Source organism: Condylura cristata, unplaced genomic scaffold, assembly GCF_000260355.1.
Source record: "Condylura cristata isolate star-nosed mole 26May11 unplaced genomic scaffold, ConCri1.0 scaffold00016, whole genome shotgun sequence".
Classification (NCBI taxonomy): domain Eukaryota; kingdom Metazoa; phylum Chordata; class Mammalia; order Eulipotyphla; family Talpidae; genus Condylura; species Condylura cristata.
The window spans coordinates 29,735,499-29,751,140 of NW_004567117.1; the positions used below are offsets into that span (position 1 = coordinate 29,735,499).

General features: G+C 38.3%; 1 protein-coding gene across 2 annotated transcripts in view; it reads right to left on the bottom strand.

Annotated features, from left to right (window-relative positions):
• Nucleotides 1-8,932: 8,932 nt before the first annotated feature.
• The window catches only part of PIAS2 (protein inhibitor of activated STAT, 2), a 51,104-nt gene continuing 44,394 nt past the window's right edge, over nucleotides 8,933-15,642 (bottom strand). Inside the window, exons 13-14 of one of the 2 annotated variants that reach the window (XM_012725897.1) lie at nucleotides 13,592-13,629; nucleotides 8,933-11,153 (exon numbers count right to left, since the gene is read on the bottom strand). In XM_012725897.1, the coding sequence (XP_012581351.1) occupies nucleotides 10,974-11,153; nucleotides 13,592-13,629 (218 nt within the window). In that variant the 3' untranslated portion in view covers nucleotides 8,933-10,973. The remainder of the gene's footprint in view (nucleotides 11,154-13,591; nucleotides 13,630-15,642) is intronic. The other variant, XM_012725898.1, reaches the window with a different exon arrangement.

Sequence of the window (15,642 nt, forward strand, 5' to 3'; positions counted from 1 at the left end):
AAAAAAAAAAAACTGTTCTGCAAAAGGCTAGTGCGGTAAGACCACAAAATAAATAAATAAATAATACACCGATTGGGAAGGAAAAAATAAAACTGTTTGCAGATGACAATGTTGTTTGCATTTAAAAACATTCAAAAGAATGGACAAAACAAACACGAAACTAACACCCTCCTAGAACTACACAGTGACTATAGGAAAGCTGTAGGATACAAGGTTAATATACAAAGTCACCTGCTTTCTTACATGTCAGCAACAAACAACTAGAATTAAAAAAAAAAAAGCACCAAAAGAAAAAAAATTACCTAGTCATATTTTAACAAATCATGCAGAAGAGCTATGAGAAAAACTAAAATACTCTGATGAAAAAAATCATCGAAAATAAATCAATGGATTTTCCATTTTCTTGGATGAGAAAACTTGTTAAGATGCCAGTTCTTTAAAATGTGATCTGCAGATTCAACAGAATCATGATCAAAATCCCAGCAAGTTATCTGGTGACTGACAAAAGTGATTCTAAGTTTACATAGAAAGGAAAAAAAGACCCGGAATAAATAACACAATGTCGGAGAAAAAGAAAACACTGACACTACTCAATTTAAGACCTAATAAAAATCCATAATAATCAGAACAGTGTGGCACTGGCAAAAGAATAAACAAGTAGATTAGTGGAAGAGAGAAGCCAGATGTAGACCCACACAAATATAATCAATTAATCTTTGGCAAAGGAGCAAAGGCAATTCAATGGGGAAAGGATAATCTTTTCAACAGATGATGCTAGAATAACTGAAGGAAAAAATCCTAATGGGGGGGGGGGAAGAATCTAGACAAAGCCTTACATGTTTAAACAAAAATTAACTCAAGATGTATCCTAACCTCAATGTAAAACTTCTAGAAGATAACACATGGGGAATTCTAGACAACACTGGCTTAGGCAATGTTTTTAGGCAACTTTTTGGAGACCAAAAGTATGATACATGAATGAAAAAGCTGTTGAGTTGGACTTCACTAACATTAAAAACCATTCTGCAAAAGAACTGCCAACAGATGAGAAGACAAGTCACAGGCTGGGAGAAAGTACTTGCAAAATACTTATCTGCTAAAGGTCTGCCTTCCAAAATATGCAGTGAGCTCCTCAAACTCAGTAAGAAGAAAATGAACAATCCAATTAAAAATGGGCAAAATAGCTGATCAAACATCTCATCAAAAAAACATACAGATGTCATGAAAAGCACATGGAATGAACATCATAGATCATGAGGGGGCTGCAAATTAAAAACAAACTATTTTATACATCTACTAGAGTAGGCTAACATCCAAAATACTGACAGTATCAAATGCTGACAACAATGTGGAGTTAACAGGAACTCAAATTCACTGCTGTTGGGAATGTAAAATGGCACTGCTATTCTAGAAAGCAGTTTGGCAATTTCTTATAAAACTAAACATGCACTTAGCATACTACAGAGAAAACTTAAACACATATTATTAAATAAGGAAAGCAATCTGAAAATAAATTATATACTGTGAGATTCACATTCCAGAAAAGCTAAAATGATAGTAAAATGATGAGCGATTGCTGGGGATGTGGGCTAAGGAAGGAATAAACAACAGGTAGGAATAAAGAGGAATTTTAGGTCAGTGAAAACACTGTGATGCTTTGATAGCTAAACATCAAGACATGTCACTACATATTTGTCCAAACCCGTATCATGTATAATGCCAAGAGTGAGCACTAATGTAAACTACACACTGGATGGTTATGATGTGCTGATGTAGGGTCATCAGTTGTAACGAATGGACCACTTAGGTAGAGGATAATAATGAAGAAGAAAGTAGGCATGTAGGGGTTAACTACTAAGGGGTTAGTGTTAATCATGGAATCACCATATAACCCAGCAATTTCACTGCTAAGTATCTACCTAAAAAGGATAAAAATGTGTATGCTATACTTGCAGATGAATGTTTATAGTTGTAGTATATATACTATAAGGTAGGTAAAATCTTGAAAGTGTCATGCTACTTGAAAGTCAGTCACAAAAGAAAACATACTATATGACTAAGAGACAAAATAGAAAGTAGATTAGTGGTTGCCTATGTGGTGGATCAGAAAATTAAGGATGGGTGATTGCTGCTGAGTTTCTTCTGGGGATGAAGATAATGTTCCCAAACTGATTGTGGTTACAATTGCACAGCTCTGTACCAATACTAGAAACTACTGAATTATACATGTCAAGTGAGTGAATTGCATGTTATATACTAAGAGTTGAATTGCGTCCCCACACAGAAAGATTAACATTGATGTCCTAAACCTGCAGTCTCCGAATTTATCTGGAGAGATGGTATTTACAGAGGCAATCCAATTAAGATGAGCTCATTAACGTGGATACCAATTCAGTACAATTTGTGTTACTATAAAAAGGAGAAATTTGGACACAGAGGTAGGTAGTGAAGGAAAGCAATGTGACAGACACAGGGCAAAGACTGCACCTGCAAGCCCAAGCCAGAGGCCTGGAATAGACCCCTCAGGACCCTTAAAAGGAACCAACCTTGCTAACGACTTGATTTCAGACTTGGAGCCTCCAGATCATGAGAAAATGTATTTCTCTTGGTTCAGTCATTCCATTTGTGGAGCTTGTTTTTAACAGCGCTAGCGAACTAAAAACAATACATGAATTGTATCTCAATAAAGGTGCTACCAAAACCAAAATATGCCATCTACAAGAAACACAATTCATAGCGAGGTTGAGAGTCAAAACTGGACACTTGAAGGAGTAAAAGAAAGAGAAATCCTAGCCCTAAAACTTAGTTTCTAGGACCTGAGCATGCCAAGGAATGTGGGTCAAGAGTCGAGGAAAGAGCTACCCAGTACATGTAGTTACACCTACATTTACATTTCCAAGAAAGAAGTTCATGAAGACAGAAAAATAACTGTTGTCAAAGAGTGATTCCATCTCTCTAGCCAATTAGTGTGGTAATTGATACTCAAGTTTCTCCCAATTAAAAATTCCCTCCACCAGGTTACTGCTAGTCTCACCCTTTATTACATACAATTTGTGAGCTGTCCAATTGCCCAGTTTCTCTCCTTTGCAGTTCTCACCCCACTGCAATCTAGATTTGCCATCATCCCACTGAAATCGTTCTTGAAATGACCAGATATGGCCTGACTGAGAAAACCAAAGGGAGAAAAACATTGCTGTGATTCTTAAATTCTAAGACACATATTTGTACCTTCCGATTTTAGTGGGCTACTACCTCTTACAATTAATTTAAAGCAATTATCATCAATCTAATTTTTGTTGATATATAGCTGCCTTATAATCAATTAAGTATATAGGTTCAACTAAACATAGTTTCTGAAAGTAAGCATTTTAAAAGGTACTTAATGTCTATACCAGGAACTTTTAATTCCACTGATCACCACCTCCTGGAAATACTTCTGCCTGTGATAACTACCAGTCCTATCTCAGCTGCCTCTTCCTAATCTCCTTGTGTTCCTTTCTAGATCTTTTCTCATTCATCTTCTATGGTTGGACTCCTGCACCTTAATGGCTTTAGTACTACTCATATAGGACAAGAATGTAGCTCATCTACTAGCATGTCGGCATGACTTCTAGAGACAGCAGGTTTGCTGATTTCTTGTCCCAGTTCCAAAGTACTGAGTCCAATAATGACTTAGATCAAGTAATTAGCCTGGAAAAACTGAGGAAGACAAATCAGAGTGTATGGTATAACTCATTATGTTGTGCCTGACCCAGATGAGGTAAACACCGGTATGGCGATTCTATGTGGAATTTCCCCAGCCTTTTCTATATATCACAGGCTGGGCCTCTAAGGAGTAACTTAAGTGTTCTGATTGATTATAGTGGCTGCTTGCCCTATGCACTGTTCTCCTAATCACCCCCATTCCCAACCCTTATCCCTGGACAACTTTGGAGTCTAGAAGGTCAGCATGCTGAATCTCCCTTTCATCTCTGTCCTCTGCCTCAAAGATACACCTTTTCTTGTTTTTCTCTTGGTAATGATTGCCTGCTGCTCAGGTTTTACATGATTCCACTGTCAGTGAATCAAATACAAAATCATGCACCATTTCTTCATTCACAAGTATTTATTGAGCACTAACTATGCACCACATACCATGTTAGGCTCTGGGGTGCAAGTGAAATAAGATTATCACCCCTGCCCTCATGGAGCTTACAATCTAGTAGGGAAAACAGACAATACACAGTGAGCCAAAACATAAATAGGCTGCAGTTTATGCCACACAGGATATAAATGGTGATGTAACAGTTAAGGAATGCCTATTTTTAGGTAGAATGACTACGGAAGACCCTACTGAGGTGGTTGAAAGCTGGCTTGAAGACTGGCTGCCTTTACAAGCTACATGACCTCAGGCAAATCACTTACCCTCTCAAAAACTGTTTCCACACTTGCAAAATGGAGACAATCACATCACACCCAACAATGCTCATTACTGTCAGTGATCATGAAAACTCTTCGGTGCCTTGCACTGCTCTATGTGATTTCTTGCATATTTCCAGTCATTCTGAATATTTTCAGTTCTCTACTTGACAAAGTCCCAGTCAACTGTTCCTACGTGTTAGTACCACAGAATCAGTTAGTTGTCCGTGCACTTACACCTGTAGTGCCCTGAATTCTTGCTTCTTACCACTGCATCCTAACCACCCCATTTCACAAATCTGTATATTCTGCTAGAGTACAACTTTGGTGAAGGTACATACCTATCTATCTTGTGTTCTGAGTGTCTGACAATGCCTGGCCATAACAGATCTCAAATATTTGATGTGTGAAACTGTAAGCTCAAAAAAAAGGTACCCAGCAGAAGTGAAAAACAGGGAGGAAAGTGGGTAAGTCTGATGGAGAAGAAGTGGGTAAGCCTAAAGGTGGAAGAAGACCAACCTGAGGGTGGTCAAAGGCCCATACGGCTAAACTGGCCCTCAGGTTCTCCCTCCATACTCCAAGGTTCGAATAACAAGGCAAAGAATAACAAGGCAATGATGCAAGCAGCACAAGAGAGAAAAGCTTATGTACTGCCTTCTGGTTGTATTAGGAAGGTCATTTGCTTAGAGGGGCGTGGTCTGGCAGGGCAGAGTCTGGAAAACCAATGAGGATGAGTAGGAGGAGCATGTGATGTGATGAACAGGTAACTCAGAAAAAGAGGTCTGAGCATATGTACAAAGCTATCTAAACTGGGCACAAAGTACAGAGAAAACAGAAGGAATTAAGTCGTGGCAGGGAGTTTTAGTGAAAGAAAAAGTTGTAGTAACCAAAATAGCACGTATGCTTGACAGCTGGATGGACAACCTGTCACAACACAGCAGCAGTGGAAGAGGAAGGAATTCAAGATGGCAGGGCCAGTGAGTCAGGAAGTAAAGTCTTCAGCCAACCACAAGAAGCGATCAATTACTTAACAGGAGCAGAGGCAGCTGAGAGCATAACCTCTTGGCACATGATGCAATGGCACAGATTCTTGTCAAGGGCGTTGGGGCCAATTTAGACATTACAAGGGGCAGGCAGCAAGTCTTAGGATACACGAACAAGAACAAGCCCACAGTGGTGAGAACCAAAGGGAATGGCACAACCAGGTAAGGTAGTAAGGAGAAAACAGGCTGAAATGCAGCCCAGCATTTCTCTTAAGGAGAACGGGCTGATGGGGGAGTGGGAGTCACTTGAGTGTGTACAGAATAGGCAACTGGTGGCAAAAAGTGGTGGATAGGTTTGCACTTCTTAAAAAACTTTAAAGTATCACTTCCTTTCTGAAATCTCGTTTAGCATGTACTCATCACTTTCCCTCAAATGACGAATCTGCATCTGACCCATCCCCTCGAGTAGCACCACTACCCCACTTAGCCAGGTTTGGGTAGACTTAGCACTTAAATACTCCTCTATCAGACACTAAATCCCGAGGCCTCCCCTGAAATGGCTCCACCATCCCTCTTCCTTACTCCGGTGGCTCTCTGATTAGTTCTCCTGTTTAGATTCCCTCTCAGTCTCCTAACCAGCCGAGTCCATTGGCATCACCTCAGTGTAACTGGAGAGATTTTGAGGTAGTCTACTTCAGACCCCAAATCCAAATCCGTTTGTTTGTAAAATAGGGGTAATACACTTATATTCAAAAGGCTGTTTATAAGGAATGAGAAATTTCTGTGATTAGCCCAGTGTTGGTTAGGAGGTAAGATTTGACTTTGAAATTTCGATTTAAGCCCTTTGTAGTCTGAAATCATATCTCCTATACTATTCTATACCACGCACACTTAACAAGCTATCAAGTAACTAGTGGCTGAATAGACTGAAGGCCAAAATAAGAGGTATATGCAATTTCATAACACAGCACTCTTCATTTAAGAGTTAAGCTCAAAGAACACAAAATTTTAAAAGCCATTCCAAAATAAAAAAGCAGTTTGGAAAATGACAGACACTGGTAGGTCAGTCAAGAAAATACATTTTAAACATGAATGCCATGTTTTTCTTTCCCCACATCCACCCTTAGAACACCAAGATCCAACTGGAAACATAAAGTAGCACCAGGTGGAACAAGCAAAGCTTGGCCCTTGTTTCATTCAGCCTTACCAGTTTCCAGTTGGGATTGGACTGCCTTTGCTCAGGAGATCCTACTGGCTTTGGGGAGCTCAGAAAGGTCAAAATGGAGCCTACAAGGAGAGGAAAAAAGACAGCTGGCTACTAAGGGCTGGTCCTAGGCACAAATGGTTAAGTTTTCTCTTACTTAGCAATGGAAGATGTAGTCTGACATCAGGCTATTTCACAGAGCAAGTATTTATGTGAAAAACTGTATGGATAGCCACATGCAGCTGTTTCACAAACAGCTCAAAGACAGCCTTGAGAGTCCAGGAAATCTCTGCTAATTACTGGCAAGTTAGCCCAGCTCACCAGGCAAGGAGGGTACAGGCTCTTTGTGCAGATGCTATATAGTGGTCACTGGCACCTTTTCTTGGAAAAGCAGTTCTTCTCATACCAAATGGTTGGATATAAATTAAGAAATCACTTGGAAAAATGGGGTGAATCAAGACCTACCAGTGTTCATACTTGACCTCTAGGAATTTATCCTAGGGACATAATTTATGCACAGAGGCATTCATTTGTGACACTATAATAAGTGATCTAAAATGCCCAGTGAAGAAAGGTGATACAATCAGCACCTCCATATAATGGAACACCACACAACTAATAGAGGCTGACATAATTTTTAATGACATGGAGTAACACCTATAAATTGGGGAAAAAACCACCAAGATATGAATCATACTGTGAATGAATGAAGTATGCTAAAAACAAAACAAAACAAAACATGCACAAGTGGCAGAGAGACCTGCGAATGCATGGAAAGAATAGGAAGGTGCTTTTCCCCTCCTGGGTATTAGAATTACAACTAGTTATTATTTTTACTTTTCCCTTTCCATATTGTCTAGTTTTTCCAAAATAAGTACATGTTAGGGACATTAACAAGAAACACACATACGCACGCGCGCACACACACACACACACACACACACTGAATCAGGCAAACTTTAAAGAAGAATGGACATTTCTCACAGCCTTATTTGTGTGTGCCAGCAATTGGGGTATGGCTCCTGATGACAACAAAAGGGACTCAAAAACCAGTCATTTATTTGACAGGAGCATCAGACTTTTTTAAAGGCAGAGAGAAATTCTTAAGTCTTTTCTACAAGTTTCACATTTACGTGAATCAGACTGAATAAACGATGACCACCAATCCAAACGACAACTCCAAGCTCTCACACACATGGGTCCAGGACCACAAATATGCCAGAGTCGGGTTGAAATGGCACATTGCTCTACATGCTCCACGATGAAAACTACAGGGAAGTGTTCCTGTACAGGTGTACATGTACAGAGACAGCCAAGTGAGGAGAAGAAAGGCATACCTGGCAAGTAAGCTGATGCTTTCTAAAATCAAGACAAAGGTAACTAACGAATACTTTATTGAAGAAAAAGACAACCTGGTTACTAAATGACAAGTGTCCTGGACTGGCCCACAGCAGGGAGTCTGAAAGGTTTGAATTTCAGAGTCAGAATAGTCTGTTGAGCCACCAAGTCACCTAAAATCCAACACTTTGCCTTTCTTCAAATTAAGAGTCTACCCTAGGGAAACTTGTGGATCAGCTTACTTGTATTCACAGTCTCTCATTTAAGCACGGTTATTTGCACTCTAGTTTTCCTGAAACACATTTTCTGATAAATGCCACATAACCTAAACTTACCTGTGTTTCATTTGGCCTTTGTAATTATTCTATGACAGATGTCAAGACCTCTGTCCTTCAGGGCAGAAATGGAAATGAAATACCCAAGGGGCTAGTCACATAAGGGCCAGTGGTGAATATAAGCAGGCCTTAGGCGTGGAGTTATATTCAGCACCAATTACATTGTCAGGAATTACCAAAACAAGAAAGCCCTTAATATTAAAGTGTGAATAAAGGTAAAAATGTATTGGTTGGTCAGAACAGCAACTGCAATTCTGTTCTTTACACAAGAAGTTCCATTTAATCACTGGCTGGCTGACTGACATCTAAATATCAGCTAAGATGACCTCATGTGAAGCTGCACTAAACTTGGCTAAATAGAATCTCAGTTAGCAAAATAAATCGCTAAGTCAGAGTCTTGGTAAAAACACTATAGTCACTATACTAAAAGAAGGAAAATGGCTTAATAATCATGTTGCTGTCAGAAGGCCAACAGCATAAAGAAAATCACTCACCTTCAAAGATACACACAAAGTAAGCCCCAACCTTAAGGATTATAAACTTAAAAGTGGAATTTCTAAAATGCTAGTTGCTTGTATGAGATAAATTTTAAAATACATGTAATTCCAATGTAAAGCACCAAAAACAAACACTAAAACTGTTCACAAAAAATAGTGATAGAGAAACCAAGTACAACTATAAAAGCACAGAGGTAACAGTTATAAGATCCAAGTAAATAAACTAATTTCTATCAATATTTTCATTTATCTTATAAAACTTTGCTGGTTCAGCTGGGGAGGAGGAGTGTCTGAGAATCTAATGGGTAACAAAAGGATAACAAATATACATCATTTCTTTATTAACAAATTATATCACACAAATCAGGTTACTTTTTCGGATTACAAAGTTAACAGAAATTGCATCTGTATTTAGAGCAGCAACATAAAATTTGACGAGAAATTCTCTAGTTGGGCCAAAGACTGCAGCATGAACTGGAAATCTAATGGCCGAGCAGGCGACACTGGCGACCATGTGCAGCTATGGCAAGGTGGGCGCGCCGCACTGCTAGTGATAAATAGCTCTCCGGGACAGGCAAAACATGAAGGGGATGATAAAGCCAAAGAATGGATGAAAAATTACATGAAATTGAGTCAGTTCAAAAGGAGCGCAGAGCTCAGGAAAGCAAGAGATGGTTAAAAACACAGGCAGCCACTAGCCAGTCCCAGGTCCGCGCACCGACTCACAACGGCCCTATTCTAACTGCGAATGGCGGAGTCCTAGACCGGGCGCTTCCATTTAAGGAATCAGTAAGTCTTTTAATTTTTTAAGGTGAATCCATCTAAAGTAGAGCAAGCTAAACACTGGAAACACACTTAACTCCTTGAGCAGGAGGCCAAGTAAAGCAATATGTAAAACTTGGATAAAATCTAAGGAAATAACTCCGCTTCCTGAAAGATTTAAAGGCAAACACACAGCTAGAGAATGGGTCTCAAGGTGGGCTTGAAGTCCATCCTCCTCAATACATTCTTCTTAAATTCAAACATTGCTAATTATATTTTGCTTTTCATGGTTTCAGGGGAAGATTTCCTTTTAAAAAACAGAGAGTCTGATGCTGTCCCCTGCCCTTCCTACTGTTTGCTTTTCAAGTTTTCATTGTTCTGAGACTGAAATTACATTGGTGGGAACAACGACCAGACCTAACATTCTGTCAATGTTACTAAGCCCTGGAAAGTGTCAAAGACTTTAATTTACTCTGTAAAACAAATAAGCAAAAAAAGCTGTTAGGAAGAAACTGAACCTTTGTTATTCCGATCTCCCCTAAATCTGTATTTCCACTGCCTTCAAGCTCTCGTTATTTCTGAACAGCACCAACAAAATTCTGATAAATATTCCAGCCATACCATACCAAAAGCATTCCATTTAATGGCTGCACAGAATTTTTTTTGAGAAGGCAAGCCCAAGCTATAGAAATCTCTAGATTGAGACTATGCAATTACCAAAAATAAGAGAGTCAGGACAGAATCTGCGTAGTGTTCTTCAACACAATCACTAATACAGGACAGCCAATTCCAGAACTTAACTCCACATTCATTAGCGAACATTGTCAAAAGGTAAATGACAACCAGGGAAAAATCTTAACACAAAAGCCATTTTTTTTTTTCTCTGATGGGATCATGAAGAAAAGTAGAACTGCAGGAAGAAAAGCAGAATCCAAGTTTTGGCCACATATGAAGACTTCATTACGTCGATAAAATAGAACAAATCTCCGTGGAAAGGTCATTCAGCAAACATAACTTCTTTCCATGAAAGTTTTCCTTCACATCAGCTTAAGCAGAAGTTGCTGTCATTTTTGAATCATTGATTACATCTTTTTAATTAGAAAAGGTTTACTTGAATATTTACATAATTTTATTGCTGTTTATTACAACCAAAAAAAAATTGAACTGGTTTGTAGAATCCTTTCAGGAACATGAAATTGAAATCCATTTCTCAAGAAGGTAACAGTTATGGCTGAATATATCTGATGCACAGAGTACAGCTTGAATAAGAAAAATCCTTGCATGTCACTTGGTTCTTGCTGTAGTTATCTGTGTTTTCTCAGAAAGCAAAAGAATCCATGTGACAGTTCAATAAATATCAAAGTAATTGTTACAAAAAAATATATATAGCTTCCATGGACCAGAGATCCGAGAGCGCGCAGTTTTGATGAATGATTCCTAGAATCGAGTGAGTCCTTTAGTCCAATGAGATGATGTCAGGAATGCTACTTCCACTGCTGGTTATGACCCCTGTCTCACTCCTGCTGCTGGAGGAACTAACATGAGTACTGCTTTCATGGGGGCTGGTGGTGGTGACAGACGTACTGCTTGCTGTTAAGGGTGAGGTGAGACTATCCAAAAACATAGGAGGACAGTACTGCTTGAAACAAACAATGATGCCGATGAGGAAAAGGCTACATTTATTTTAAATAAAGAGACTAGAAATTGTTAGATATGAACAAGCCACAGCTACATATTTAAATCCCAGTGAGATTTTAAACTTTTCCAAAACTTCACATCTGTGGATGGAAGGCAGCACAAATTTTAACTATGTTAAAATGAACATGTTACATCCATTTTATGAATGTAGCACTTTCTTGATTCTCCCAAAACTTGCAGAATTTGTTGTTGACCAATGATAAAGTTTCAAGTACAAAAATGTCAACAGAAATTGAAGTTAGTTAATAGCAAACGCTGGTCCACAATTATGACTCTTAATCTCAAAGAGAATTCATTCACCAGGTTCAGTCACACTGCAAAAGGCTAATAAAGACCTATTTTTATAATATTAAGCTGAATGCTAATAGAAAATTCAAATCTTTCAAAATTTCCTAACAGACATGTTGATGTGTTTGACTCCCTTGCATGTAATAGAACAATACCTATGAATTTGTTACAAACTAGAGACTGGAGGGTAGAGAATGGAGGGTAGCTATACAGCAGACTACTCAAATCAGAGAATCCTCTCTTGCAATCACAAAATTTCAGAATGAATCTCAAAGGAGATCTAATCTAGTCTTCCTTGTGATGCGTTTTCATCTCTCCAGGAGTTTAAATGTCAAGTTACATTCTCATCTTAGTTACTGATTCTTAGACAAATTCAAATCTGAGTTTATGATTCTAATACTGGCCAAGAGAAATAGAGAAGAGCTAAAAACTTTTTATCATTGTAGAGTATTTTATATGAAAAACAACTGCTATTGTTTTAGTAAATTGAGCAAGTGAAATCTAGTAAACAGTGTAAAAGATGTCCTAAGTCTGTCATTAGGTTAATTTTATGAACGATCACTAAAGATATATGAACAATATTTTAAATTCATGTATTATTTAGTCTATCACTCCAGATACTAACTCCAAAACTGTAATCTAAAACTGAATTGGTTTAGACTACAAGATCTTCAAGGCCCATTCAATAAGAACAGCCCATCTTTAAGCTGTTAGTCAGTAGAAAAGCAACAAGTTAAAATTCAGACTGCTTTTCAAAAAGAAAAAAGAAAGCTTGTCAATAAAATGACTGCTACACACACAAGAGATTCAGGGGACAGTAGCTAAGGCGGAGCAGGAGTTCTGAAGATAGTCAGGTATTGAATTTCCTCTCTAAAATCAATTTCCAACTTTCCAGTGAAATTGGAGTAAGACTGAGGAAGATAGCCCAGAAACTTACATTTCACTTCTGCTACCTCTCAGGCAGTTACTGAATGCTACATACTACAGCTGTAGGCTACCAGCAGGTTCTATGCCTTCAATTACACTCAAGTTGCAGCCATTTTACTGCTAACTCTGTACCCTTTATGTGATCTGCAAATATCTGCGGAGGGATGAGCAGGTATTAAGGAGGCAATATGGGATTTCTAAAATAAAATGGAAGGTGCAAGCTTACTCTTCTGTTCACTTCTCAATTGTTAGCTTGCCACTAAGTATGTCAAACAGCACTAATGAAATAAATCTTCAGGTCTGAGATCACTTCTTTAATAAAAGGGGTTCAGAGCAACACTGTAAGTCAAAAGAATGCACTTCCTAGAAAAACAGACAGCAACTTCTTGGCTACAGAATCTCCTGATGTAACAAAGTGAACTCGGGGTGAGAAGAAATTCCACTTTCTGCACTTTGCCCAGTGCTGTCTCTGGCTGACAACATGAGCCCAGAGACTAGCTGGTCCCAGCAGTCTATGAAGCAGGGACCCACGCTCTTCTTAGACTGTTTTCTTTCAACAATTCTCTGAGTCCCTCTGCTTCACTTCCCCTTAGGCTTTTGTCATGCCTTGTACTCCTCTGCTCTGCCTCCGCCCTAGCCTGGCAGTGGCCTCCAAGCTCATGGCAAGGTCTTCATGTCTGAACTTAGAATACCCAGGCCTTCTTATCTCTGACAGAAAAAAAGGAACTGGTTTATACCAACTTTAGATTGGGATATCTGCAGTCTGAATCTGCTTTTAAAAATAAGGGAGAATCAAGCTAATGGTTCATGTCTTACATAACAAAGTCTTTTACAAATTATCTTTGTTAAGTTTTACATTCTGGCCCTCTGGCATTGCTTCTTCCCTTCATTCTCATCACTTAATCATAAGAAAAGTCAAATGGTTATACACTAGGTAAAACATCATTTTAAAACTTGAAGCACTAAGGCAAAAATTATCGTTAAAAACAGCAAACTTTACTCCTCCAAATGAAAGTGTAAATTTTTATAAAGTACTTCCTTTCTATCAGTTTGAATAATTGAGAGTGGACTGTCCTGATTTTATGCAACTGGTCATTTTTAGTTAGTATGACATAACCAACAATCAAATACAAATTAGTTGCTTAAATTCAGGATACATACCTGGGGATCAACTGGAATAAGGGAAAGAAAATCCAAACCTAAAACAAAAATGCTTTGTTAATATTTGTCTCTTATTCTGGAGACAAGAATTTATCTCCCCAAGTCATTTTGTACTTTCATGAGTCACAAAACATTTGGGAATGAGAGCTTACCATTTTGCCATAGGGACGTTCTACACCATGAATCAGTGATATTTCATGTGCACAAAACCCCCAAATAAACATATTTTCTGACAAAATAACTGGAAAAACACCTCCCAGTGACTTTAAGGCAGTTCAAAAATTTCCAGAGAAGTGGAACTAGTCAGGGTAAACTTTTCCCCTTCACCACTTAACAGAGTAAGAAACCAAAAAAGAAAAAAAAAAAACATACTTAGGCTCATAAGATATTTCACATTTATTTTTTAAGAAATGCACCACATTGAACTTTATCTAAAATGCCACTTTTTAAACAGACGTCTTTTGCATGGATAGCTCTCTGTCCCTGTCCATCAAGTCGCACACAGCCCACCTCGCTGCACAAAGCAAACACTAACTTCAGCTCACTAACAAGCTGATCTTATCCAAGTTTACTGGGCTGTAAGCTAATGTGCTTTCTAAACCAAAGATCTGGGATTCTCCAATTATACTTCACAAATAGGAGTGTAGACAAGATTGCCCAGTATTGCCATTTTGAAGTATTAAAGTTGCAAGTAGTAAATTTCAGGTCTGAAAAATCAAATAGTAAACTTCAAAGTCAGTTTGCCTAAATTTCAAAACATTAAAACAAATCATGTACTAGGTCACTAAGACAGGCCTATTTTTATTTGATTCTTTGAATTTCTATATACTGGATTCCACATCACCTCCACTTTAACAATCACATAGAGTAAAAGTCTGATACGATACCATTATGCCATTATTCAAAATAGAGAACACTAATGGGGACATTAAAAATATTTAATGACCAATATGAGTAAAATAAATCAAAAATTTTAAGTCTACTTATTCCCTTATAATCTCTAGAGAGGATATAAGGTTATGATCAAATGATATAAGCTATAACAACAATCAGGGGAAAAACTCAATTTCTAAAGCATTTTTCCTAATTGTTGATATGACTTCATGTGGCTGTCACAAACTATATGATACAGGAGACAGCGGGCAGCGCAACAAACCTTTCCAACAACTTTCCCATAAAATTTATGATCAATGGGTGACATCTCAACAGCAGAGTGTCTCTTCACATTGGTGTATTCCATCAAGTGCCTCTGTTTCTACAATTCAAATCTTCTAGCCCTTATAATTATTCCTGAGAGTGCTTTATATTCAAAACATTCTACTGCAGATAACTCCACTTTTCAGAAGTGCCCCTTATGCCACTTCCACTTCAGGAAAGACCTGTGTTACAACCTGTTAGTGCTGACCAAAAGAATCCAAGGAGGACTTTCACTCTTACAATATAAAGTAACAGGGGAAGAGTTTTCCTTTTGCAGCTAGTTCTAACGGGAGAACGCGCCTCCAGCGGAAGTGACACCGCCCTGCTCCTCCCGCCCTTTCAGGTTGTGCGTCGCCCCTGTTTTACCTTCACATCCATGCTGTTTTGAGGCGTGATGTGTTATTTGGTATGGTTTGGCAGGTTATATTGTGGGTCTGGGACACTCAGAAATATTTTCCACAGAAATTAGTAGTAACTGCTGTTTTACTATACAATTTATAAAAATAGCTTATTGGCATGCCATTTATTCGGTCGATTTTATTCTGTTAGGCTTCTTATAATAGCTTCTACTTTTTATAGTTTAATTTTATATGTTCACTTCATAATGATTATTAAATAGCTTAGCTGATTTGAATAACTGTAATTTCCTTATGAATCTAAAGAGAGGGTTGACATCTGTTGGAATAGTGTGCAATAAAGCCAAATCATTCAAAAATGCTCTGTGTCTAGACGTTAACCATGCCTACTTCATAACTTCACAACTTAAAAAAATATACAATTTGATATATTATTCAGCTCTAGTACTGTAGGTTGCCCTCCGGTACTTTCAAGGCAGAAAGGCTCTTCATGTTTTC